General features: G+C 45.0%; 2 protein-coding genes across 3 annotated transcripts in view; one reads left to right on the top strand and one right to left on the bottom strand.

The window, feature by feature from the left end:
- The window catches only part of RIDA (reactive intermediate imine deaminase A homolog), a 29,257-nt gene extending 15,843 nt beyond the window's left edge, over positions 1–13,414 (bottom strand). For both annotated transcript variants that reach the window (XM_038745984.1, XM_038745983.1), the window contains exon 1: positions 13,234–13,414. In XM_038745984.1, the coding sequence (XP_038601912.1) occupies positions 13,234–13,298 (65 nt within the window). In that variant the 5' untranslated portion in view covers positions 13,299–13,414. The remainder of the gene's footprint in view (positions 1–13,233) is intronic.
- A 2,669-nt stretch (positions 13,415–16,083) lies between these two features.
- The window catches only part of POP1 (POP1 homolog, ribonuclease P/MRP subunit), a 35,487-nt gene continuing 23,776 nt past the window's right edge, over positions 16,084–27,794 (top strand). The window contains exons 1-4 of the mRNA XM_038745170.1: positions 16,084–16,165; positions 24,606–24,814; positions 26,697–26,864; positions 27,061–27,236. Coding sequence (XP_038601098.1) covers positions 24,679–24,814; positions 26,697–26,864; positions 27,061–27,236 — 480 coding nt within the window. The 5' untranslated portion in view covers positions 16,084–16,165; positions 24,606–24,678. The remainder of the gene's footprint in view (positions 16,166–24,605; positions 24,815–26,696; positions 26,865–27,060; positions 27,237–27,794) is intronic.

The following is a 27,794-nucleotide window of genomic DNA, read 5'->3' as shown; positions in this document are numbered from 1 at the left end:
AGAGCACTTTACTAAGCACTTGGGAGAGTAGTTAGTAGGCCCGCTCCCTGCCCACAACAAGCCTACAGTCTGGAGTCACATTCTGACACTCTCATTCCTCTTCCCACGTTTCAGATTTTTCCAGCCCGGCTACAGTTCCAAGGATGTTGAGCGCTTAACATTTCTTTTAATATGTGGAAGTGCGCACAGTAAGCACTCAATAAATATGATTGAATCAATGAAGTGCTCGTTGAATGTGTTGGTCAATGAGCGCTTAACATTTCTTTTGATATGTGAAGGTTAATAGGGAACCAGACACACTGAAGAACAGGAGAATTTCTTGGCCTTTGGACGACTTCACCTACTAGGATTTCATTAGGCGAATTTCATTTGTGTATTGTTCTATCGTACTCTCCCAAGAGCTTAGTACAGTGCTTTGCACACAGTAAGCACTCAGTAAATACGATTGAATCAATGAAGTGCTCGTTGAATATGTTGGTCAATGAGCGCTTAGCATTTCTTTTAATATGTGAAAGTTAATAGCGAACCAGACACACCAAAGAACAGGAGAATTTCTTGGCCCTTGGACGACTTCACCTACTAGGATTTCATTCGGTGAATTTCATTTGTTTATTGTTCTATCGTACTCTCCCAAGAGCTTAGCACAGTTCTTTGCACACAGTAAGCACTCAATAAATACGATTGGATCAATGAAGTGCTCGTTGAATATGTTGGTCAATGAGCGCTTAACATTTCTTTTAATATGTGGAAGTGCACACAGTAAGCACTCAATAAATATGATTGAATCAATACCATCAATTCATTCATTCATTAATAATAATGATAATGATGATGGCATTTATTAAGCGCTTACTATGGGCAAAGCACTGTTCTAAGCGCTAGGGAGGTTACAAGGTGATCAGGTTGTCCCACGGGGGGCTCCCAGCCTTCATCCCCATTTTACAGATGAGGCAACTGAGGCACAGAGAAGTGAAGTGACTTGCCCAAAGTCACACAGTTGACAATTGGCGGAGCCAGGATTTGAACCCGTGATTTCCGACTCCAAAGCCCACTGCTCTTTCCACTGTGCCACGCTGCTTCTCATTTATTCGTTCAATCGCATTATTTATTTATCAATTTATTCAATCATATTTATTGAGTGCTTACTGTGTGCAGAGCACTATACTAAGTGCTTGGGAAGGACTCAGCAACATGGTATGGTGGATAAAGTGTGAGACAGAGTCGGAAGGTCATGGGTTCTAATCCCGGCCCCGCCACTTGTCTGCTGTGTGGCCTTGGGCAAGTCACTTCACTTCTCCGTGCCTCAGTTCCCTCATCTGTAAAATGGGGACTGAGACTTGTGAGCCCCACGTGGGACAGAGGCTGTGTCCAACCCGATTTGCCTGTATCCACCCCCTCATTTAGAACAGTGACGCTTAACGAACACCATAATTACTATCATTATTATTATTATTATTATTCTAAGGGTGTGGTTTCTACCTGCCTAAAAGGTTGTGAGAAGCGGCGTGGCTCAGTGGAAAGAGCACGGGCTTTGGAGTCAGAGGTCATGGGTTTGAATCCCGGCTCCGCCACATGTCTGCTGTGTGACCTTGGGCGAGTCACTTCACTTCTCTGAGCCTCAGTTACCTCATCTGTAAAATGGGGATTAAGACTGTGAGCCCCACGTGGGACAACCTGATCATGTTATATCCCCCCCAGCGCTTAGAACAGTGCTTTGCATATAGTGAGCGCTTAACAAATACCATTATTATTATTATTATTATTATTAAAAGCCGGTACCCGAAAATATTCTACGTATTGCCCGGAAATCTCATCTAGGCGGTTGAAATACAGCAATTCCAAAACTGTTTAGCGACTGTTAGGACATTGCCGATGCATCTCAAAAAAGGTTAATGCAATAACATCTCAAAAAAGGCTAACGCAGTAACAGTTTCGTTCTGAAAACTCACTCCCTCTGAAATGTACTGATTGGTTCAGTCCCGGCAACACCCCCTGAACTCTGTTCCCAAGGAAAGCAAATTCAACGGATTTTAGTTCTTCCTGGTAGTATTAATAATAATAATAATAATAATAATAATAATAATAATAATAATAATAATGGCATTTATTAAGTGCTTACTATGTGCAAAGCACTGTTCTAAGTATTCTTAACTCTAGGTCACCAGCCTGACCTTAAACAGAGAACAAGTAAAAACAACACAGAACTCCCCAAAAGCTTTAAAGGCACGTTTGAATTAACCAGGAGCAGTCCTAATTGGTATTCTTAACTCCAGGTCACCAGCCTGACCTCAAACAGAGAACAAGTAAAAACAACACAGAACTCTCCAAAAGCTTTAAAGCCACGTTTCTGATTTAATCAGGAGCAGACCTAATTAGTATTCTTAACTCTAGGTCACCAACCTGACCTCAAGGGAACAGGTAAAAACACAGAACTCTCCAAAAGCTTTAAAGCCACGTTTTTGATTTAATCAGGAGCAGATCTAATTAGTATTCTTAACTCTAGGTCACCAGCCTGACCTCAAGAGAACAAGTAGAAACAACACAGAACTCTCCAAAAGCTTTAAAGCCACGTTTTTGATTTAATCAGGAGCAGACCTAATTAGTATTCTTAACTCTAAGTCACCAACCTGACCTCAAGAGAACAAGTAAAAACAACACGGAACTCTCCAAAAGCTTTAATGCCACGTTTGAATTAATCAGGAGCAGACCTAATTAGTAATAGGACCACTGCTCTCTACCACTTTTGGACAGGGAGAGATGAGATTTCTAAACCTAATTAAAAAAAGAGAAAAAAGAACCAACCCTTAGGAAGCAGATTTCTTCTCTTTTACTGTCAGCTTTGCAACTTAATGATTAGAATTCATTCATTCATTCAATCGTATTTATTGAGCGCTTATAATAATGGTGGTATTTGCTAAGCGCTTACTATGTGCAAAGCACCGTTCTAAGCGCTGGAAGAATTTGACAATCGCTTACAGTGAAACTCATCTTAATTTAATAAATAGTCTTCTTTACTGAAACAGTACGGTCTAGCGGATGGAGCTTGGGAGTCGTAAGGACGTGGGTTCTAATCCTGGCCCTACCACAAGTTTGCTATGTGACCTTGGACAAGTCACTTCACTTCTCCGGGCCTCGGTTACCTCATCTGGAAAATGGGGACGAAGACTGGGAGTCCCACGTGGGACAGGGACTGTGTCCGACCTGATTAGCTTGTATCTACCCTAGCGCTTAGTACAGCTCCTGGTACATAGTTAGCGCTTAACGAGTACCAGCAAGAAACAAAAAACCGAATGAAATCCTCATAAGTGAAGTCGTCCAAAGGCCAAGAAATTCTCCTGTTCTTCAGTGTGTCTGGTTCACTATTAACTTTCACATATTAAAAGAAATGCTAAGCATTCATTGACCAACATATTCAAAGAGCACTTCATTGATTCAATCGTATTTACTGAGTGCTTACTGTGCGCACTTCCACGTATTAAAAAAAAGTTAAGCACTCATTGACCAACATATTCAAGGAGCACTTCATTGATTCAATCATATTTATTGAGTGCTTACTGTGTACAATGCACTGTACTAAGCTCTTGGGAGGGTACGATGTAACAATAAACAAATGAAATTCACCGAATGAAATCCTAGTAAGTGAAGTCGTCCAAAGGCCAAGAAATTCTCCTGTTCTTCAGTGTGTCTGGTTCACTATTAACTTTCACATATTAAAAGAAATGCTAAGCATTCATTGACCAACATAGTCAACGAGCACTTCATTGATTCAATCATATTTATTGAGTGCTTACTGTGCGCACTTCCGCATATTAAAAGAAATGTTAAGCGCTCATTGACCAACGTATTCAACGAGCACTTCATTGATTCAATCGTATTTATTGAGTGCTTACTGTGTGCAAAGCACCGTACTAAGCTCTTGGGAGAGTACGATATAACAATAAACAAATGAAATTCACCGAATGAAATCCTAGTAAGTGAAGTCGTCCAAAGGCCAAGAAATTCTCCTGTTCTTCAGTGTGTCTGGTTCACTATTAACTTTCACATATTAAAAGAAATGCTAAGCATTCATTGACCAACATAGTCAACGAGCACTTCATTGATTCAATCGTATTTATTGAGTGCTTACTGTGTGCAAAGCACTGGACTAAGCTCTTGGGAGAGTATGATAAAACAATAAACAAATAAAATTCACCGAATGAAATCCTAGTAGGTGATGTCGTCCAAAGGCCAAGAAATTCTCCTGTTCTTCAGTGTGCCTGGTTCACTATTAACTTTCACATATTAAAAGAAATGTTAAGCGCTCATTGACCAACATATTCAACGAGCACTTCATTGATTCAATCGTATTTATTGAGTGCTTACTGTGCGCACTTCCACATATTAAAAGAAATGTTAAGTGCTCATTGACCAACATATTCAACGAGCACTTCATTTATTCAATCGTATTTATTGAGTGCTTACTGTGTGCAAAGCACCGTACTAAGCTCTTGGGAGAGTACGATATAACAATAAACAAATGAAATTCACCGAATGAAATCCTAGTAAGTGAAGTCGTCCAAAGGCCAAGAAATTCTCCTGTTCTTCAGTGTGTCTGGTTCACTATTAACTTTCACATATTAAAAGAAATGCTAAGCATTCATTGACCAACATAGTCAACGAGCACTTCATTGATTCAATCGCATTTATTGAGTGCTTACTGTGTGCAAAGCACTGGACTAAGCTCTTGGGAGAGTATGATAAAACAATAAACAAATAAAATTCACCGAATGAAATCCTAGTAGGTGATGTCGTCCAAAGGCCAAGAAATTCTCCTGTTCTTCAGTGTGCCTGGTTCACTATTAACTTTCACATATTAAAAGAAATGTTAAGCGCTCATTGACCAACATATTCAACGAGCACTTCATTGATTCAATCATATTTATTGAGTGCTTACTGTGCGCACTTCCACATATTAAAAGAAAAGTTAAGCGCTCATTGACCAACATATTCAACTAGCACTTCATTGATTCAATCGTATTTACTGAGTGCTTACTGTGTGCAAAGCACTGTACTAAGCTCTTGGGAGAGTACGATATATACAATAAACAAATGAAATTCACCGAATGAAATCCTAGTAAGTGAAGTCGTCCAAAGGCCAAGAAATTCTCCTGTTCTTCAGTGTGTCTGGTTCACTATTAAATTTCACATATTAAAAGAAATGCTAAGCACTCATTGACCAACATATTCAACGAGCATTTCATTGATTCAATCATATTTATTGAGTGCTTACTGTGTGCACTCCACATATTAAAAGTTAAGCGCTCATTGACCAACATATTCAACTAGCACTTCATTGATTCAATCGTATTTATTGAGTGCTTACTGTGTGCAAAGCACTGTACTAAGCTCTTGGGAGAGTACAATATAACAATACACAAATGAAATGCTAAGCATTCATTGACCAACATAGTCAACGAGCACTTCATTGATTCAATCATATTTATTGAGTGCTTACTGTGTGCACTTCCACATATTAAAAGAAAAGTTAAGCGCTCACTGACCAACATATTCAACGAGCACTTCATTGATTCAATCGTATTTATTGAGTGCTTACTGTGTGCAAAGCACTGGACTAAGCTCTTGGGAGAGTATGATATAACAATAAACAAATAAAATTCACCAAATGAAATCCTAGTAGGTGAAGTCATCCAAAGGCCAAGAAATTCTCCTGTTCTTCAGTGTGTCTGGTTCACTATTAAATTTCACATATTAAAAGAAATGCTAAGCACTCATTGACCAACATATTCAACGAGCATTTCATTGATTCAATCATATTTATTGAGTGCTTACTGTGTGCACTCCACATATTAAAAGTTAAGCGCTCATTGACCAACATATTCAACTAGCACTTCATTGATTCAATCGTATTTATTGAGTGCTTACTGTGTGCAAAGCACTGTACTAAGCTCTTGGGAGAGTACAATATAACAATACACAAATGAAATGCTAAGCATTCATTGACCAACATAGTCAACGAGCACTTCATTGATTCAATCATATTTATTGAGTGCTTACTGTGTGCACTTCCACATATTAAAAGAAAAGTTAAGCGCTCATTGACCAACATATTCAACGAGCACTTCATTGATTCAATCGTATTTATTGAGTGCTTACTGTGTGCAAAGCACTGGACTAAGCTCTTGGGAGAGTATGATATAACAATAAACAAATAAAATTCACCGAATGAAATCCTAGTAGGTGAAGTCATCCAAAGGCCAAGAAATTCTCCTGTTCTTCAGTGTGTCTGGTTCACTATTAACTTTCATATATTAAAAGAAATGTTAAGCGCTCATTGACCAACATATTCAACGAGCACTTCATTGATTCAATCGTATTTATTGAGTGCTTACTGTGTGCACTTCCACATATTAAAAGAAATGTTAAGTGCTCATTGGCCAACATATTCAACGAGCACTTCATTGATTCAATCATATTTATTGAATGCTTACTGTGTGCAAAGCACTGTACTAAGCTCTTGGGAGAGTACGACAGAACAATAAACAAATGAAATTCACCGAATGAAATCCTAGTAAGTGAAGTCGTCCAAAGGCCAAGAAATTCTCCTGTTCTTCAGTGTGTCTGGTTCACTATTAACTTCCACATATTAAAAGAAATGTTACGCACTCATTGACCAACATGTTCAACAAGCACTTCGTTGATTCAATCGTATTTATTGAGTGCTTACTGTGTGCAAAGCACTGTACTAAGCTCTTGGGAGAGTACGATAGAACAATAAACAAATAAAATTCGCCGAATGAAATCCTAGTAGGTGAGGTCGTCCAAAGGCCAAGAAATTCTCCTGTTCTTCAATGTGTCTGGTTCCCTATTAACCTTCACATATCAAAAGAAATGTTAAGCACTCATTGCCTAACATATTCGACGAGCACTTCATTGATTCAATCATATTTATTGAGTGCTTACTGTGTGCACTTCCACATATTAAAAGAAATGTTAAGTGCTCATCGACCAACATATTCAACGAGCACTTCATTGATTCAATCGTATTTATTGAGTGCTTACTGTGTGCAAAGCACTGGACTAAGCTCTTGGGAAAGTACGATGTAACAATCGTAACAATTAGAGAAGCAGCGTGGCTCAGTGGAAAGACCCCAGGCTTTGGAGTCAGAGGTCATGGGTTCAAATCTCGGCTCCGCCACTTGTCAGCTGTGTGACCCTGGGCAAGTCACGTCACTTCTCTGGGCCTCAGTTACCTCATCTGGAAAATGGGGGTTAAAACTATGAGCCCCCCTGTGGGACAACCTGATCACCTTGTAACCTCCCCAGCGCTTAGAACAGTGCTTTGCACATAGTAAGCGCTTAATAAATGTCATTAAAAAAAAAACAATAAACGGACACATTCCTGACCATAGAGAGCTCACAGTCTAGAGAAGGGGAGACCGACCTTATTATAAATAGATAAATAAATAAACGTGTGGAGGGCACTGTACTAAACGCTTGGGAGAATTCAATTCAACAAAGTCGGTAGACCCGTTTCTCTGCCCACGAGGAGCGTTTTTCTAAAAAGCTATTTAGCCCACGTCTCCCCGCACAGACCCTCCAGTGGTTGCCCATCCTTCGGGGCACCAGTTACTCCTTAGCGACTCAATCAGCTCGCCCCTTCGGACACCCAAGCCGGCCCTTTTTGGTCGGCTAACACCAACCTACTCGCCGTACCTCAATCTTGTCTATTTTTCTCCCTCTATTTTTGGCCACGTCCTCCCTCTGGTTTGGAACTCCCTCTACCTTCACATCCGACAGACGGCCACCCTCCCCACCTTCGACACCTCATTAAATTCACAAATCCATCAAGGAGCCTTCCCCGACTAAGGTCCCCCTTTCGCACTGCCCTGGCCCCTGGATCCTTTAGCCACTTGATAGTCATTCAATCGTATTTATTGAGCGCTTACTGTGCGCAGAGCACTGTGCTAAGCGCTTGGGGAAGTACAAGTTGGCCACATCTAGAGACGGTCCCTACCCAACAGCGGGCTCACAGTCTAGAAGACTGATATTCACTCCGACCTCAATCCCATAGCACTTTTAATAATGGTGGTATTGCTCAGCGCTTACTATTCATTCATTCAATCGTATTTATTGAGCGCTTACTGTGCGCAGAGCACTGTACTGAGCGCTTGGGGAAGTACAAGTTGGCCACATCTAGAGAAGGTCCCTACCCAACAGCGGGCTCACAGTCTAGAAGACTGATATTCACTCCGACCTCAATCCCATAGCACTTTTAATAATGGTGGTATTGCTCAGCGCTTACTATTCATTCATTCAATCGTATTTATTGAGCGCTTACTGTGCGCAGAGCACTGTGCTAAGTGCTTGGGGAAGTCCAAGTTGGCCACATCTGGAGACGGTCCCTACCCAACAGCGGGCTCACAGTCTAGAAGACCGATATCCACTCCAACCTCAATCCCATAGCACTTATAATAATGGTGGTATTTGCTCAGCGCTTACTATTCATTCATTCAATCGTATTTATGGAGCGCTCACTGTGTGCAGAGCACTGTACTAAGCGCTTGGGAAGTACAAGTTGGCCACATATGGAGGCGGTCCCTACCCAACAGCGGGCTTACTACTACTACTAATAATAATGTTGGTACTTGTTAAGCGCTTACTATGTGCTAGGTGCCAAGCACTGCTCTAAGCGCTGGGGGAGATACAAGGTGATCAGGTTGTCCCACAAGTCCCCATCCCCATTTGACAGACGAGGGAACTGAGGCACGGAGAAATGAGGTGACTTGCCCAAAGTCACACAGCTGACAAGTGGTGGAGCCGGGATTAGAACTCACCACCTCTGACTCCCGAGCCACTGAGCCACGCCGCTTCTCGTGTACACATCTGTAATTTATTTTAATGTCTGTCTCCCCTCTAGGTTGAAGCTTCTTGGGGGAGAAATTGACCTACTAACTCCGTCGTACTCACCTAATCACGAAATACGGTGCTCTGAATATACTAAGCACTCAATAATTGCTATTAATTGATTGAGGATTGATGCGCTGAGAACAGCGCATAGTAAGCACTTAATAAATGCCATCATTATTATTATTATTATTATTTAGGCACATTTCCTCCAAGAAGCCTTCCCTGATTAAGCCCGTCTCTCCTCTTCTCCCACTCCTTTCTGCAGTGCTCTTTCTTGCTCCTTCATTCATGTTGGGTAGGGATTGTCTCCATCTGTTGCCGAGCTGTACCTTCCAAGCGCTTAGTACAGTGCTCTGCACACAGTAAGCGCTCAATAAATACGATCGAATTGCATGAATGAATCCAAAGTGGACACGAGTAAATCCGGTTGGACACAGTCCCCCTATGTATATATGTTTGTATGCATTTATTACTCTATTTATTTTACTTGTACATATCTATTCTATTTATTTTATTTTGTTAATATGTTTTGTTTTGTCCTCTGTTTCCCCCTTCTAGACTGTGAGCCCGCTGTTGGGTAGGGACCATCTATATGTTGCCAACTTGGACTTCCCGAGCGCTCAGTCCAGTGCTCTGCACACAGTAAGCGCTCAATAAATACGACCGACTGATTGATGTGCCGCTCACAGTCTCAGTCCCCACTTTACAGACGCGCAGGGAAGTGACTTGTCCAAGGTCACACAGCGGACAAGTGGCAGGGCAGGGATTAGAAGCCATGGCCTGACCCGTGGGAGTCAAGTCCGTAGTTTATCCGCTACCCTATGCTGTTTCTCACTACTTTTATACTCTACCCATCATCAATCGTATTTATTGAGCGCTTACTGTGTGCAGAGCACTGGACTGAGCGCTTGGGAAGGACAAGTTGGCAACATAGAGAGTCTTTTAGACTGTGAGCCCACTGTTGGGTAGGGACCGTCTCTATATGTTGCCAATTTGTACTTCCCAAGCGCTTAGTACAGTGCTCTGAACATAGTAAGCGCTCAATAAATACGATTGATGATGATATAGAGACAGTCCCCACAGTCCAAGTGCTCAGCCCACAGTGGACACCCAATAAATATTTCTACTTGATTGACAGGGATGAAGCTAACAAATAGCCTCAGCATAAGGAACCTTTAATCTAGTTCCCTTACCATCTTGCTAATTATACACCCGATATTTAAGCCCTTGTTTAAAAGACTGGTTTCTTTCCAGACGGGCAAAATATTCCTTATTACCCCTCCGGCTTTGGGGGTGGCAAGTCGTAGCCCTTCCCTTGTCACTAGTCCAGTGCTCTGCACACAGTAAGCGCTCAATAAATATGATTGAATGAATCCCCCCGCCTTACCTCCTTCCCTTCCCCACAGCACCTGTATATATGTATATATATTTGTACATATTTATTACTCTATTTATTTTACTTGTACATATCTATTCTTTTTATTTTATTTTGCTCATAAGTTTGGTTTTGTTCTCTGTCTCCCCCTTCTAGACTGTGAGCCCACTGTTGGGTAGGGACCGTCTCTATATGTTGCCAACTTGGACTTTCCAAGCGCTTAGTCCAGTGCTCTGCACACAGTAAGCGCTCAATGAATACGATTGATTGATTGATTAGTACAGTGCTCTGCAACACAGTAAGCGCTCAATAAATACGATTGAATCCCCCCGCCTTACCTCCTTCCCCTCCCCACAGCACCTGTATATCTGTATATATGTTTGTACATATTTATTACTCTATTTTACTTGTACATATCTATTCTTTTTATTTTATTTTGTTAATATGTTTGGTTTTGTTCTCTGTCTCCCCCTTCTAGACTGTGAGCCCACTGTTGGGTAGGGACCGTCTCTATATGTTGCCAACTTGTACTTATCAAGCGCTTAGTACAGTGCTCTGCACACAGTAAGCGCTCAATGAATACGATTGATTGATTGATTAGTACAGTGCTCTGCAACACAGTAAGCGCTCAATAAATACGATTGAATGAATCCCCCTGCCTTACCTCCTTCCCTTCCCCACAGCACCTGTATATATGTATAGATGTTTGTACGTATTTATTACTCTATTTATTTTACTTGTACATATCTATTCTTTTTATTTTATTTTGTTAATACGTTTTGTTTTGTTCTCTGTCTCCCCCTTCTAGACTGTGAGCCCACTGTTGGGTAGGGACCATCTCTAGATGTTGCCAACTTGGACTTCCCAAGCGCTTAGTACAGTGCTCTGCACACAGTAAGCGCTCAATACGATTGATTGATTGATTAGTACAGTGCTCTGCAACACAGTAAGCGTTCAATAAATACGATTGAATGAATCCCCCCGCCTTACCTCCTTCCCCTCCCCACAGCACCTGTATATATGTATAGATGTTTGTATGTATTTATTACTATTTATTTTACTTGTACATATCTATTCTTTTTATTTTATTTTGTTCATATGTTTGGTTTTGTTCTCTGTCTCCCCCTTCTAGACTGTGAGCCCACTGTTGGGTAGGGACCGTCTCTATATGTTGCCAACTTGTACTTATCAAGTGCTTAGTACAGTGCTCTGCACACAGAAAGCGCTCAATAAATACGATTGATTGATTGATAGTTCCTGACTATCTTTCCCGGGTCACAACTGATATGATTTTTATCCTCGATTCAGGAAAGCTCATTCCCAGACTAGATGAGGAAATCAGAGTCTGAAAACAGGAGAAAAAGAATGGTTTTGGGCCAGTTGGAAAGATCACTGCAATAGGTGGAGGGACTGTGAGCCCACTGTTGGGTAGGGACCGTCTCTGTATGTTGCCAACTTGTACTTCCCAAGCACTTAGTACAGTGCTCTGCACACAGTAAGCGCTCAATAAATACGATTGATTGATTGATTGATTGAAAAGGTTCATTCAATTGTATTTGAGAAGCAGCATGGCTCAGTGGAAAGAGCCCGGGATTGGGAGTCAGAGGTCATGGGTTCAAATCCTGGCTCCGCCACTTGTCAGCTGTGTGACCGTGAGCCCGCTGTTGGGTAGGGACCGTCTCTATATGTTGCCAACCTGTACTTCCCAAGCGCTTAGTCCAGTGCTCTGCACACAGTAAGTGCTCAATAAATACGATTGAATGAATGAATGTGACTTTGGGCAAGTCATTTTTAACTTCTCTGTGCCTCAGTTCCCTCATCTGTCAAATGGGGATGAAGACTGTGAGCCCCCCGTGGGACAACCTGATCACCTTGTAACCTCCCCAGCGCTTAGAACAGTGCTTTGCACATAGTAAGCGCTTAATAAATGCCATTATTATTATTATTATTATTATTATTACTAAATCCTGGCTCCGCCACTCTTGTCAGCTGTGTGACTTTGGGCAAGTCACTTTTAACTTCTCTGTGCCTCAGTTCCCTAATCTGTAAAATGGGGATTAAGATTGTGAGCCCCCCGTGGGACAACCCGATCACCTTGTAACCTCCCCGGTGCTTAGAACAGTGCTTTGCACAAAGTGCTTAATAAATGCCATTATTATTATTATTAAATCCTGGCTCCACCACTTGTCAGCTGTGTGACTTTGGGCAAGTCACTTCACTTCTCTGGGCCTCAGTTCCCTCATCTGTAAAGTGGGGATGAAGACTGTGAGCCCCACGTGGGACAACCCGATCACCTTGTAACCTCCCCAGTACTTAGAACAGTGCTTGGCACATAGCAAGCGCTTAACAAATGCCATCGTTATTATTAATAAATACGACTGAATGAATGGGGCTCCCAGTCTTCACCCCCATTTTCTAGATGAGGAAACTGAGGCCCAGGGAAGTGAAGTGACTTGCCCAAGATCACACATCAGACAAGCATAGTCGTGCAGTGGAAAGAGCCCGGGCTTGGGAGTCAGAGGTCATGGGTTCAAATCCCGGCTCTGCCAATTGTCAGCTGTGTGACTTTGGCCAAATCACTTCACTTCTCTGGACCTCAGTTCCCTCATCTGTAAAATGGGGATTAAGACTGTGAACCCCACGTGGAACAACCTCATCACCTTGTACCTCCCCAGCGCTTAGAACAGTGCTTGGCACCTAGTAAGCGCTTAATCAATGCCATCATTGTGGCGGTGGCAGGATTCGAACCCACGACCTCTGACTCCCAAGCCCGGGATCTTGCCACTGAGCCACAATGCTTCCCTGGGCCTCAGTTCCCTCATCTGTAAAATGGGGGTGAAGACTGTGAGCCCCACGTGGGGCAACCTGATCACCTTGTAACCTCCCCAGCGCTTAGAACAGTGCTTGGCACATAGTAAGCGCTTAACAAATGCCATCATTGTTATGATTACCTGTAGGGTCCAATTGCACCTGGAGCTTTCGCTGTGCTGATCACTTTCTTAATCAAGGAAGACATGTCTGGAAAATAAAAATGATCTCCTTAAAAACTCCCTGCTTGCTCAGGCCTCGCCTGCTGGAATGTGTGAATGTGTGTGTGTGTGTGTGTGTGTGTAACTTAGACCCTTCCGCGCGCGGCATTGTGGGAGTTGTAGTCCAGCGGCAACCGAGTGGCCGAAGAGGACCTTCGAGGGCGCATGCGCCCTGCTGCTGGGCATTGTGGGAGCTGTAGTCTGGTGGCTGCCGAGGAGGGCCTCGTAGGGCGCATGCGTCCAGCTGCTGGGCATTGTGGGAGCTGTAGTCTGGTGGCCGCCGAGTGCCTTCTAGGGCGCATGCGTCATCCTGCTGGGCATTGTGGGAGCTGTAGTCTGGTGGCAGCCCAGTGGCCGAGGAGGGCCTTCTCGGACGCATGCGTCCTGCTGCTGGACGGCCGCCCATGGCATTGTGGGAGTTCTTAGGTTGGAGTCATCCATTCATTCAATCGTATTTATTCATTCATTCATTCAATCAATCAATCGTACTTATTGAGCGCTTACAGTGTGCAGAGCACTGTACTAAGCGCTTGGGAAGTACAAGTTCATTCGTTCAATCGTATTTATTGAGCGCTTACTCGGTGCAGAGCACTGTACCAATCAATCAATCGTATTTATTGAGCGCTTACTGTGTGCAGAGCACTGTACTAAGCGCTTGGGAAGTACAAGTTCATTCCTTCATTCAATCGTATTTATTGAGCGCTTACTGTGTGCAGAGCACTGTACCAATCAATCAATCGTATTTATTGAGCACTTACTGGGTGTAGAGCACTGTACTAAGCGCTTGAGAAGTACAAGTTGGCAGCATATAGAGACAGTCCCTACCCAACAGTGGGCTCACAGTCTAAAAGGGGGAGACAGAGAACAAAACCATACTAACAAAATAAAATAAATAGAATAGATATGTACAAGTAAAATAAATAAATAAAAAGAGTAATAAATATGTACTAAGCGCTTGGGAAGTCCAAGTTGGCAATATCCAGAGAGGGTCCCTACCCAACAGCGGGCTCACAGTCTAGAAGGGGGAGACAGACAACCAAACATATTAACAAAATAAAATAAATAGAATATGTACAAATAAAATAGAGTAACAAATACGTACAAACATATATACAGGTGGTGTGGGAAGGAGGTAAGGCGGGAGGATGGAGGGGGGGAGAGGAAGAGGAAGGAGGGGGCTCAGTGTGGGAAGGCCTCCTGGGGGAGGTGATCTCTCAGTAGGGCTTTGAAGCCGAGTGGGGCTTTCTAGGGCGCATGCGCCCCGCTGCGGCGAGGCCACGCACGGCACTGCGGGAGCGGTTAGTCTGGTGGCAGCCGAATGGCCGAGAAGGGCCTTCTAGGGCGCATGCGTCCTGCTGCTGGGCATTGTGGGAGCTGTAGTCCGGTGGCAGTCGAGTCCCTGAGGAGGGCCTTCTAGGGCGCATGCGTCCTGCTGCTGGACGGCCGCGCACGGCATTGTGGGAGCTGTTAGGTTGGTGACAGCCGAGTGGTGCCTTCTAGGGCGCATGCGTCCTGCTGCTGGGCATTGTGGGAGCTGTAGTCTGGCGGCAGCCGAGTCCCTGAGGAGGGCCTTCTAGGGCGCATGCGTCCTGCTGCTGGACGGCCGCGCACGGCATTGTGAGAGCTGTTAGGTTGGTGACAGCCAAGTGGGGGCCTTCTAGGGCGCATGCGTCCTGCTGCTGGGCATTGTGGGAGCTGTAGTCTGGTGGCAGCCGAGTGGGGCCTTTTAGGGCACATGCGTACTTAATAATAATAGCAATGGCATTTGTTATGCGCTTACTATGTGCAAAGCACTGTTCTAAGCGCTGGGGAGATACGAGGTGACCAGGTTGTCCCACGTGGGGCTCACAGTCTTAACCCCCATTTCACAGATGAGGAAACTGAGGTTCAGAGAAGTGAAGTGACGTGCCCAAGGTCACACAGCAGACATGTGGCGCAGCGAGGATTAGAACCCATGACCTCTGACTCCCAAGCCCGGCTCTTCCCACTGAACCACGCTGCTTCTCACGGCGACGCAAGGCATCGTGGGAGCGGTTTGGTGCTAGCCGAGGGGCGGAGGGAGGGCTTTAGAGGGCGCATGCGTCTTCCGTCTAGGCGGCCGCAGTCTGATGAGGTCCTCGGGGCGGAGGGAGGGAGGGCCTTGTAGGGCGCATGCGTCCTTCGTCTAGGCGGCCGCGGTCTGACGAGGTCCAAAGGAGGTTCATGTAGGGCGCATGCGTCGTGCCGCTCAGCGGCCGCGCAAGGCATCGTGGGAGTCGTAGTCGGGTGCTAGCCGGGGGCGGGCCTTGTAAGGCGCGTGCGTCTTTCGTCTAGGCGGCCGCGGTCTGATGATGTCCGCGGGGCGGAGGGAGGGCCTGGTAGGGCGCATGCGTCCTGCTGTTGGGCAGCCGCGCAAGGCATTGTGGGAGTCGTAGTCGGGTGCCAGCCGAGAGCCGGAGGGAGGGCCTTGTAAGGCGCATGCGTCTTTCGTCTAGGCGGCCGCAGTCTGACGAGGTCCGAGGGAGGTCCGTGTAGGGCGCATGCGTCCTGCCGCTGAGCGGCCACGCACGGCATCGTGGTAGTCATATAGTCGGATGCTAACCGAGGGCGGGTGTTGTAGGGCGCATGCGTCCCAGTCGGGCCTTTTAAGGCACATGCGTCCTGCCTCTGGGCGGCCGCGCGCGGCATTCTGGGAGTCGTAGTCCGGTGCCCGCCGAGGGCGGGCCTCGTAAAGCGCATGCGCTCTCGGCCTAGGCTGGCGCGCACGTTGGCGCTGGGTTAGCGGGGAAGGGAGGGCGTCGTGAAGAGGGGCGGCAGCATGGCCGGCTGAGGGGAGCGTGGGGGGGACACGACGGGCGGACACCATCTTCGGGAGGTAGGAGGACCAGCCCCGGCCTTGGGCGATGGAGCTGAGAGCTCACCTCCTCCAGGAGGCCTTCCCACACTGAGCCCCCTCCTCCCTCTCCCCCTCGTCCCCCTCTCCGTCCCCCCCATCTTACCTCCTTCCCTTCCCCACGGCACCTGGATATATGGATATATGTTTGTACATATTTATTACTCTATTTTACTTGTCCATATCTATCCTATTTATTTTATTTTGTTAGTACGTTTGGATTTGTTCTCCGTCTCCCCCTTTTAGACTGTGAGCCCACTGTTGGGTAGGGACCGTCTCTGTATGTTGCCAATTTGTACTTCCCAAGCGCTTGGTACGGTGCTCTGCACATAGTAAGCGCTCAATAAATACGATTGAGGAGGAGGAGGATGGGGCTGCATGCCCTGGGCCATCATTATAATTCCCTACCCAAAACCAGCTCACAATCTAGAGGAGCAGACGGACAATATTTAATAGAAATGCATTTACAGCCATAAGCGCTGTGGGGCTGGTCGTGAAATAAGCACCCTTCTTCGCACGGACGAGTCCCAAGAATTCAAGGATTTCTCCTCACCGGGCCTCCCCCGGGCCTGGAATGCCCTCCCTCAGCCCCTCCGCCAAGCTCGCTCTCTTCCTCCCTTCAAGGCCCTGCTGAGAGCTCACCTCCTCCAGGAGGCCTTCCCAGACTGGGTCCCCTCCTTCCTCTCCCCCTCCTCCCCCTCTCCATCCCCCTCATCTTACCTCCTTCCCTTCCCCATAGCACCTGTAGATATGGATATATGTTTGTACATATTTATTACTCTATCTTGTACGTATCTATCCTATTTATTTTATTTTGTTAGTACGTTTGGTTTTGTTCTCCGTCTCCCCCTTTTAGACTGTGAGCCCACCGTTGGGTAGGGACCGCCTCTAGGTGTTGCCAATTTGTACTTCCCAAGCGCTTAGTACAGTGCTCTGCACATAGTAAGCGCTCAATAAATACGATTGATGATGATGATGCTGATGATGGGCCTCGGAGGGCCCCTTGTCAGCGACCCCCGCCTCGTCCCCCTCGTCCCCCTCTCCATCCCCCCGTCTTACCTCCTTCCCTTCCCCACAGCACCTGTATATATGTATATATGGTTGTACATATTTATTACTCTATTTATTTATTTATTTATTTATTTATTTTACTTGTACATTTCTATCCTATTTATTTTATTTTGTTGGTATGTTTGGTTCTGTTCTCTGTCTCCCCCTTTTAGACTGTGAGCCCACTGTTGGGTAGGGACTGTCTCTATGTGATGCCAATTTGTACTTCCCAAGCGCTTAGTCCAGTGCTCTGCACATAGTAAGCGCTCAATGAATACGATTGATTGATTGATTGATTGATTTGACCAGGGTCAGAGGTCACGCGAAGGGCCAGGCCCGCCCCGAGCGTTCAGTCCAGTGCCCCGCGCGCGGTAGGCGCTCAGTAAGTAGGGCCGAAGGAGGGAGTGGTCGGTCCCTCCCTCCCTCAGGCCCCCGGGGACCCCCGCACCAACGGACCAGCCCCTTCATTCATTCACTCAGTCAGTCAGCCGGCCATTCATTCATTCATTTAGTCGCCTTTATTGGGCGCTGCTGACTGTGTGCAGAGCACTGGACCAAGCGCTTGGCATTCATTCAGTCGTATTTATTGAGCGCCTCCCGTGCGCAGAGCACTGGACTAAGTAATAATAATAATAGTGAAGGCATTTATTAAGCGCTTACTCTGTGCCAAGCCCTGTTCTAAGCACCGGGGAGGTTACAAAGTGTCCCACAGGGGGGCTCCCAGTCTTCATCCCCATTTTCCAGTCGAGGGAACTGAGGCCCAGTGAAGTGACTCGCCCAGAGTCCCACAGCTGACAGTTGGTGGGGCCGGGATTCGAACCCCTGACCTCTGACTCCAAAGCCCGCGCTCTTTCCACTGAGCCACGCTGCTTCTCTAAGGCTTGGGAAGGACAGGTTGGCATTCATTCATTCATTCAATCGCGTTTATTGAGCGCCTACTGTGTGCGGAGCACTGGACTAAGGCTTGGGAAGGACAGGTTGGCATTCATTCATTCATTCAATCGTGTTTATTGAGCGCCTGCTGTGTGCGGAGCACTGGACTAAGCGCTTGGGAAGGACAGGTTGGCATTCATTCATTCACTCAATCGTGTTTATTGAGCGCCTGCTGTGTGCGGAACACTGGACTAAGCGCTTAGGGAAGGACAAGTTGGCATTCATTCATTCAGTCGTATTAATTGAGCGCCTCCTCTGTGCAGAGCACTGGACTAAGTGCTTGGGAAGGACCAGTTGGCATTCATTCATTCAGTCATATTAATTGAGCGCCTACTGTGTGCAGAGCACTGGACTAAGCGCTTGGGAAGGACAAGCTGGCATTCATTCATTCATTCATTCAGTCGTATTTATTGAGGGCTTACTGCAGAGCACTGGACTAAGCGTTTGGGAATGACAAGTTGGCATTCATTCATTCAGTCATATTGAGCGCTTACTGTGTGCAGAGCACTGGACTAAGCGCTTGGGAAGGACAAGTTGGCATTCATTCATTCAGTCGTATTTATTGCACTCTTATTCATTCATTTAATTGTATTTATTGAGCGCTTACTGTGTGCAGAGCACTGGACTAAGCGCTTGGGAAGTACAAGTTGGCAACATATAGAAACGGGCCCTACCCAACAGTGGGCTCACAGTCTAGAAGAACATCGTGTCCAGCCTCTACTTTCAGCCTCCACCCCCAGCCTCCACCTCCAGTTTGCGTCTCCAGGCTCCAATCAATCAATCAGTCGTATTGATTGAGCGCTTACTGTGTGCAGAGCACTGGACTAAGTGCTTGGGAAGCACAAGTTGGCAACATATAGAGACGGGCCCTACCCAGTAGCGGGCTCACAGTCTAGAAGGGGGAGACGGACAACAAAACAGAACATATTGAAATAAAATAAATAGAATAAATATGTACAAGTAAAATAGAGTAATAAATCTGTACAGACATATATACAGGTGCTATGGGGAGGGGAAGGAGGAGGGGGCTCAGTTTGGGAACGCCCAGCGGCAGCCCCTTCATTCAGTCATCCAGCCATTCATTCATTCAGTCATATTTATTGCGCACTTACTGTGTGCAGAGCACTGGACTAATAATAATAGCAGCGTGGCTCAGTAGGAAAGAGCCCGGGCTTTGGAGTCAGAAGTCATGGGTTCAAATCCCGGCTCCGCCAACTGTCAGCTGTGTGACTTTGGGCAAGTCACTTCACTTCTCTGGGCCTCAGTTACCTCATCTGGAGAATGGGGGTGAAGACTGTGAGCCCCCCAGGGGACAACCTGATCACGTTGTAACCTCCCCAGCGCTTAGAACAGTGCTTTGCACATAGTAAGCGCTTAATAAATGCCTCCAAAAAAACGGTAATAATGTTGATACTTGTTAAGCGCTAGACTGTGAGCCCGCTTTTGGGTAGGGTCCGTCTCTATATGTTGCCAACTTGTACTTCCCAAGCGTTTAGGACAGTGCTGTGCACACAGTAAGCGCTCAGTAAATACGATTGAATGAATGAATGAAAGCACTGGGGTAGATACAAGGTAATCAGTTTGTCCCACGTGGGATTTACAGTCTTAATCCCCATTTTACAGATGAGGGAACTGAGGCCCAGACTAAGCACTTGGGAAGTACAAGTCGGCAACCTAGAGAGACGGCCCCTGCCCAGCAACGGGCTCACAGTCTGGAAGCAGTGTGGCTCAGTGGAAAGAACACGGGCTTGGGAGTCAGAAGTTGTGGGTTCTAATCCCGGCTCCGCCACATGTCTGCTGTGTGACCTTGGGCAAGTCACTTCACTTTTCTGGGCCTCAGTGACCTCATCTGGAAAACGGGGATTAAGACTGTGAGCCCCACGTGGGACAGCCTGATCACCTTGTATCTCCCCCCCCCCCCACCAGCACTTAGAACAGTGCTTTGCACATAGTAAGCGCTTAACAAATGCCATCATTATTATTATTATAGTAAGCACTTTCCAAATGCCATCATCATCATCATCATTATTATTATTATTATTATTATTTTTAGAAGGGGGGACAGACAACAAACAAAGCATGTAGACAGGTGTCAAAATCATCAGAACAAATAGATTTAAAGCCCTATGCACATCATTAACAAAATAAATAGAATAGTAAATATGTACAAGTAAAATAAATAGAGGAATCTGTACAAACATATATACAGGTGCTGTGGGGAGGGAAAGGAGGTAGGGCAGGGGAGATGGGGAGGAGGAGAAGATAAAGGGGGCTCAGTGTGGGAAGGCCTCCTGGAGGAGGTGAGCTCTCAGTAGGGCTTTGAAGGGAGGAAGAGAGCTAGTTTGGCAGGTGTGTGGAGGACGTGGGCCGGGGGTCGACGGCGGGACAGGCGAGAACGAGGCATGGTGAGGAGATTAGCGGCAGAAAAGTGGAGGGCGCGGGCTGGGCTGGAGAAGGACAGAAGGGAGGTGAGGTAGGAGGGGGCGAGGGGATGGACAGCCTGGAAGCCCAGGGTGAGGAGTTTCTGCCTGATGCGCAGGTTGACTGGTAGCCACTGGAGATTTTTGAGGAGGGGAGCAACATGCCCAGAGCGTTTCTGCACATAGTATGTGCTTATCAAATATCAGTATATAATAATAATTATTATTACTAACCGAGCCTCAGATGCTGCAGGAGAGGGGAGTGGCCAAATCCTGGCCGGAAGGTAGAGTCATCCTCCACCACACACACACCTGTTCAGGCACACCTACCCACTCACACTGACACACCTAGCCACCACTCTCTTTAATAGTCACCTGCCTATGAGCGTGCATTTTTCTCCAGGATGAGGAGAGAATTAAATTGTGTAGGACATTTGCACTTCCTCTGATTGAATGTACTTCATCCATCATATTTATTGAGTGCTTACTGTGGAGCACTGCACCGACCGCTTGGGAGAGTACAGCGCAACAATCTAGCAGGCACATTCCCTGCCCACCTTATTTAACCTTAAATTGCTCTTGTGATGCCAGTCAGGGTCACAAAAGGCGGGATTGGGTAGAATCCACTTAGCTGTGAGCCCACTGTTGGGTAGGGACTGTCTCTATATGTTGCCAATTTGTACTTCCCAAGCGCTTAGTACAGTGCTCTGCACATAGTAAGTGCTCAATAAATGATTGATGATGATGATGATAATCAGATTGCTTCAGTATTGCTTTGCCATGATGATTTGAAGCTATAGCTCACTTTATCTTCCTAGTAGAATCAATTAAAGTACCAATCTTTAGAACCCATTTATTCCTTCTTTAGACATGCATCAGAATCCTGATAGGAGAATGTAGGATTTTCATGATACTCTAGATCACGTAGCACTGCAGCGCTCTGCACAGTAGACACTCAAATACCAGTGATTTGTCAAGGAAAACTCATAGCGTACCATGTTCCCTCCTATTTTACCTCACCGGTTTCTCACTACAATCCAGCCTATTCTTCACCCCACCTCAGCCCCACGGCACTTACGTATATATCTAATTTTAATGTCCGTCTTCCCACTCTAGGCTGTAAACTCCTTGTGGGGAACATGTTCAGCCAACTCTGTATCGTACTCTCAAGTATTTAGTACGGGGGTCTGCACACAGTGAGTGTTCGTACACTGGTGATGATGGAGTAATCCTCAAAATGATTTAGTCTTTGAATAGAAATCATTGTAATTCAACAATGTCTACAAAGCACCAATATACTATATTTGATGCTATGGGGAATTTAAAAAGAAGGTGACACAGTCCCTGCTCCCAAAAAGTTTAGATATAATGGATGAATACAGCATTCACATGTGTGAATCAGTCACACGATTGACTCGTGGAGCACATAAAGCAGTGCATCAGAAGCACACATACATTTACACATTCAGTGCATCTTTTAGATTAGAATCAGTCGTGGTCCAGATCGTCCAGAAAGTTGTCTTTCCCCACCTGTCTCCCATTACACTCTCTTGACTTGTGATCTGCTCCCCTGCCAAGAGCCCCCTTTCTTTGCCTCCACCCACCAGAATTATTTTTTTATTGGTAGTTAATTATGGTGCTTGTTAAGCACTTTGTGCCAAGCACTGTACTAAACTCTGGGTTAGATACAGGATAGCCAGGTTGGATATAGTCCCTGTCTCGTAAGGGGCTCACAGTCTTAAGTGAGAGGGAATAGGATTCAATCCCCATTTGACAGATGAGGAAACTGAGGGACCAGAAAGGGAAGTGACTTGCCAAAGGTCACAGAGCAGAAAATGGCAGTCAGAAGTAGAACCCAGGTCCTCCGACTCTCAGGCCCGTGGTCTTTCCACAAGTTGCCAACTTGTACTTCCCAAGCGCTTAGTACAGTGCTCTGCACACAGTAAGCGCTCAATAAATACGATTGAATGAATGAATGAATAGGCCTGACTGCTTCCGCATTATTCATGTTTGCTAATGATTGGTAGTAAGCACTAAAAATTAGTTGTGCATGTGAAAAATAATTTAAGGAATGTGGGATTAATTCAATTGTATTTATTGAGCGCTTACTGGAGCTAAAGCAACAGGTCACAAGGATGAAGCGTATCTCAGATGTAAACTGTTCTTTGACCTACAGAAATCATCATTTATATCATTCTTGACATCTGCTGAGTTAATAACGCATGCTATAATTTTCCCGTTATTTTCCTAAATAACTCAACGTAGACTCTCTAGGCTGTATTGTTTGGAGCCTGTTCCAAAAGTTAAATGACAATGTGGTAACTCAAGGGCATTTCTAGGTGTAGTACTGGAGATGATCCAAGATAGGTTTTGTTGATTGGGTTTGAGGAATGGAATCGTCAAACAACGGTTTGAGTATATTTTAGATCCACCTTGAGATCTGATAATAAAAGAAATACTCCTAGTTCTCCCATACCACATGGATTGTGTTCTTCTTGCAAAACTCTGCCATAAAGGAAAATTTGTCTTGGAGTTATAATTACAGGGCTGTGTCAAGCAGTTACTCCATGCCAAGCACTGAGGTAGATACAATAAATCTTCTCACAGTTCCTGCCCCAGTTTTAGGGGAGGTAAAACAGGTATTTAATCCTCAACTCCCAAGTGAGGAAACTGAGGCACAGAAAAATTCATCGACTTGCCCCAGGCCACACAGCACACAAGTGGAGGAGCCACGACTAGAGCCCAAGTCTCCTGATTCCTAGTCTTGTGACCTTTTCACAGGCCAAGTAGTAGACGGTTGTTCAGATATCACGCCTGCACACGTGCAAAAATTCATTTTTTCTGATGCTGTAGTATGCAGTAAGTAGGCTCGGTTGTTTGGGTTATTGTTTCCCTAATTTCCTCACAATGTTCCAGCCAAAACGAGTATTGAAAATGCATATTCTGGCAGAACTGAGTTTCCCAAGAAACAAGGAGCTTTTGCTGCAGTCAAGTTACTGCAATGCAGTCATATTGGTAGTGGTCAAGAGTTTCTTCGCTGGAGTTGCAGAAATATGTTCCAGAATGTCTTATAATAATAATAATGATGGCATTTGTTAAGCGCTTACTATGTTCAATGTACCATTCATTCATTCAGTCATATTTATTGAGCACTTACTGTGTGCAGAGCACTGTACTAAGCGCTTGGGAAGTACAAGTTGGCAACAGAGACAGTCCCTACCCAACAGCGGGCTCGCAGTCTAGAAGGGGGAGACAGACAACAGAACGAAACATATTAACAAAATAAAATAAATAGAATAAATATGTACAAATAAAATGGAGTAATAAATACGTACAAACATATATACATATATACAGGTGCTGTGGGGAGGGGAAAGAGGTAAGGGGGAAACCAAGAAAAGGGTGTGATTTATCCAAAGTCTCATGGGGAGGCAGAATCAGAAATGGAATGCAATATTGATGTCCCAGCTATTGAATTGTGTGAACAGTCAATCAGCCAGTCTTATTTACTGAGCGCTTACTCTGTGCTGAGCACTTGGGAGAGAACAGTATAACAGACATATTCCCTGCCCACACTGTACGTGAGAGAGAACAGTAGAATTAGTATACCTGAACTCGCCTTCAAGGATTTTACCATCATCATCATCAATCGTATTTATTGAGCGCTGACTGTGTGCAGAGCACTGTACTAATCGCTTGGGAAGTACAAGTTGGCAACATATAGAGACAGTCCTTACCCAACAGTGGGCTCACAGTCTAAAAGGGGGAGACAGAGAACAAAACCAAACATACTAACAAAATAAAATAAATAGAATAGGTATGTACAGGTAAAATAAATAAATAAATAGAGTAACAAATATGTACAAACATATAGACATATAAACAGGTGCTGTGGGGAAGGGAAGGAGGTAAGATGGGGGGGATGGAGAGGGGGACGAGGGGGACCATCTAACGATAATCCCAGTGAATCAGATTGTCATGCTAAATTCATTTGGGTTTAGTTTATGTTTTGATTTCAGTTTTCGACTTCAGCTGGAAGAGAACACTGCCAAATCCCGTTGTGACTGCGTTGGTTTGCTGCCGTCTTTAGCGATGTCTACTGCAAGAGAAAAGAAACACGCCAAGAAAATGAGAAACCAACCTGCTAGCGTCACTTTGTCTTCTGGTTTGGGGGCTGACAGTAGTGGAGTAAATGGAGGAGGCAGATCTTTCCAATCACAAAGACAAGGTAAGGTATACATTTTTTTGAATTCTATTTAGTTTTGGATTTTTTGCTAACTTTCTTCATAGCTCCTATGCCAGTTACCAGACATAACCCACGGGAGTGACTTTAGAGGTAACACAAGTGTTTTTCCCGCTACCTGCAGCATCTTCTGAAACTCAAACATTGAACACCTCGGTTGTCCTTCCAAACAGGCTATTCATTCATTCATTCATTCAGTCAATCGTGTTTATTGAGCACTTACTGTGTGCAGAGTACTAGACTAAGCGCTTGGGAAGTACAAGTCGGCAGCAAATAGAGACAGTCCCTACCCAACAACGGGCTCACGGTCTAGAAGGGGGAGACAGACGGCAAAACATGTAGATGGGTGTCAAAATCGTCAGAACAAATAGAATTAAAGCTATATGCACATCATTAACAAAATAAATAGAATAGTAAATGTGTACAAGTCAAATGGAGTAATAAATCTGTACAAATATATACAAGTGCTGTGGGGAGGGGAAGGAGGTAGAGTCGGGGGGATGGGGAGGAGGAGAGGAAAAAGGGGGCTCAGTCTGGGAAGGCCTCCTGGAGGAGGTGAGCTCTCAGTAGGGCTTTGAAGGGAGGGAGAGAGCTAGCTTGGTCACTATCCTTTAGGCAGGGAAGGAGCACCTGCTCCCTTGCAGCCCTCAGTTTTTCAGGTACTGATTTTCCAGATTGTGAATCCTACAAACCCTTTGCTTTTTCTCGTCTCCTCCCCATCTGTTGGCATTTTGGCTTTCTTACAATTCCCGAGTACTCTCCCCAGAGGATGGCAAGGTAAGGGAGATATTTTTTGAAGGTGGGAGGTTGGATCAGATAAGTTTTATCAGTTAACTGTCCATTTTAGTCTATCCGTGCTCTCTCCATCACCCTTTACTGCAGTGTTTATTTGGTATTTGTTAAGCACTCACTATGTGCCAGACACTGAACTAAGCACTGGGGAAATACAAGATAATCAGGTCGGGCACGGTCCGTGTCCCAAGTGGGGCACACAGTCTTAATCCCCCTTTTTTACAGATGAAACAGCTGAGGCAAAGAGAAGTTAAGTGGCTTGCCCAAGGTCACACAGCAAATTGAAAGTTGATTGTATCCCGGTTGCCAAAAATAGCCTAAAACTTTGCAGAGTAGCAAGAGGGGTAGTTACACTAGAAAGCTTATCTTCTCCCTTACCCCAGAGTCCTCTATGAATGAAGACAGGCGTATATTTTCAGTTGCTTTCAGCAAAATCCATTTTCACAATGCAAGACTTTGTTTTCATCAACATGTATTTGTTGTCCTCTGGATGTATTGCCTATCCCTCATACATTGAGTAAATATTCACTGATGAAGAAAATGCATTTTATGAGTCATAATTTTGAAGCTGCCATGTATACTGTTCTGAGAGAAGCTGTAAAACTTTTGGTAGTAAATATGAAGAGAGATTCTTTCAAGGAAATTGAATTACTACTACAAACTTAAAACAAAGTATGGCAGTCTTCTGCATCTTGAGTAATGTTTAAAAATTACTGAAAGTTACAAATTCCGTCGGCCATCTCGCCATCAAAAGAGATCTGATAAGGTCTGAATTTAAAATCATATTTACATGCTGAGTGGCTTATAAACCTGAAAATTAATCAGTCAGGTTTTTTTCTAGAAGCCCGTTGTTTCTGCTCAGTTTAATTTAGCCCGTATGTCTGTCCTCATCCTTTTTACATTGTCAGCTAGTAGGCAAGAAATGGGTTTGAATGAATGGCTATGATTCTTCTCAGCATGTGGCACAGTGATTCATACAGTGTAAACCCATAATACGCTGCTGTTGAGTTTTGTGAACCGTGTTAGAGGAAACTGAGTTGTTCTCTTTGTCACTGCTTCTTAAAAAATTTCCTAGAGTTGCCTTCTGGAACTTCCCAGCATCAGCCGGAGAAGTCAACGCATCAGTCTCCCTCTTCTGATCTTTGTAATGTCGAACACTATAGAGGAGAGAAGGGAAAAGGGAAGGGAGGATGGAGAGGAGGACGCCAAGGCACATCTCAAGATTTGCCCAAGTATATAACCGGTAAGTGTAAAGAGGTGGAGTCTGAACGATTGAAGTGGTCAAGCGGTTCTGGAAATTAAGATCTGCAAATTATAAGCAATTGCTTCAAAATCTTAGTGCCCTAGTTATTTGTGTTGCACAAATACATGTTGGTTCTCCCGCCTCCAATGCTTTGTCTGTTTAACCTTGAATTCTGAATAAACCATTTCCTTTCTAGCGTCTACTTTTGCTCGAGCCCGAGCGGCTGAAATCAGTGCCATGTTAAAAGCTGTGACGCAGAAGTCTTCCAATTCCCTGGTTTTCCAGACCCTACCCAGGCACATGAGAAGACGGGCCATGAGCCATAACGTTAAGCGCCTTCCGAGACGGCTCCGTGAGATTGCCCAGAAAGAGGTACCGGTTGCGTTAGGCGCAGTCAGGCCACGTGTTCCCCGCGTTTGGGATGAAGTTAGGCAGCGAGGTGAAGGGAAATAGAAGCTTTGCCCATCTTTTCAGTTACCTTGGGGATCTGGTGTGAGTGAACCCTGGCTTTAAACGAACCTTTGTTTTCTCTTAGGCAAGAAACAGAAAAATGAATTAACAGAAAAATGAATTGGGCCTGCTTAAGGACGTTAGGTTAGACGGTAACAATTTAGCAGCTGAATAAAATTGTGGGAATGTCTCCTTTGAAATTACTAATCTGATCCCAGAGCAGTTTTGATTGCTTCGTCTTTAACCTCTTAAGAATTTTAAATAATAATTGTGGTACTTGTTGAGCACTTACTCTGTGCCAAGCACTCTGTTAAGTTCTGGGGCAGAGCCAAGATAATCAGCTGCCACATGTAGGAGGGGCCACAAGTACTGAATCCTCATTTTGCAGATGAGGAAACTGAGGTACAGAGAAGTTGCGACTTGCTGAGGATCACACAGCGGGCGAGTGGTGGATCTGGGATTAGAACCCAGGTCCTCGGA

The sequence above is a fragment of the Tachyglossus aculeatus genome, chromosome 4 (genome assembly GCF_015852505.1).
Source record: "Tachyglossus aculeatus isolate mTacAcu1 chromosome 4, mTacAcu1.pri, whole genome shotgun sequence".
NCBI classification, from domain to species: Eukaryota; Metazoa; Chordata; class Mammalia; order Monotremata; family Tachyglossidae; genus Tachyglossus; species Tachyglossus aculeatus.
This window is presented reverse-complemented; position numbering and strand designations above follow the sequence as displayed.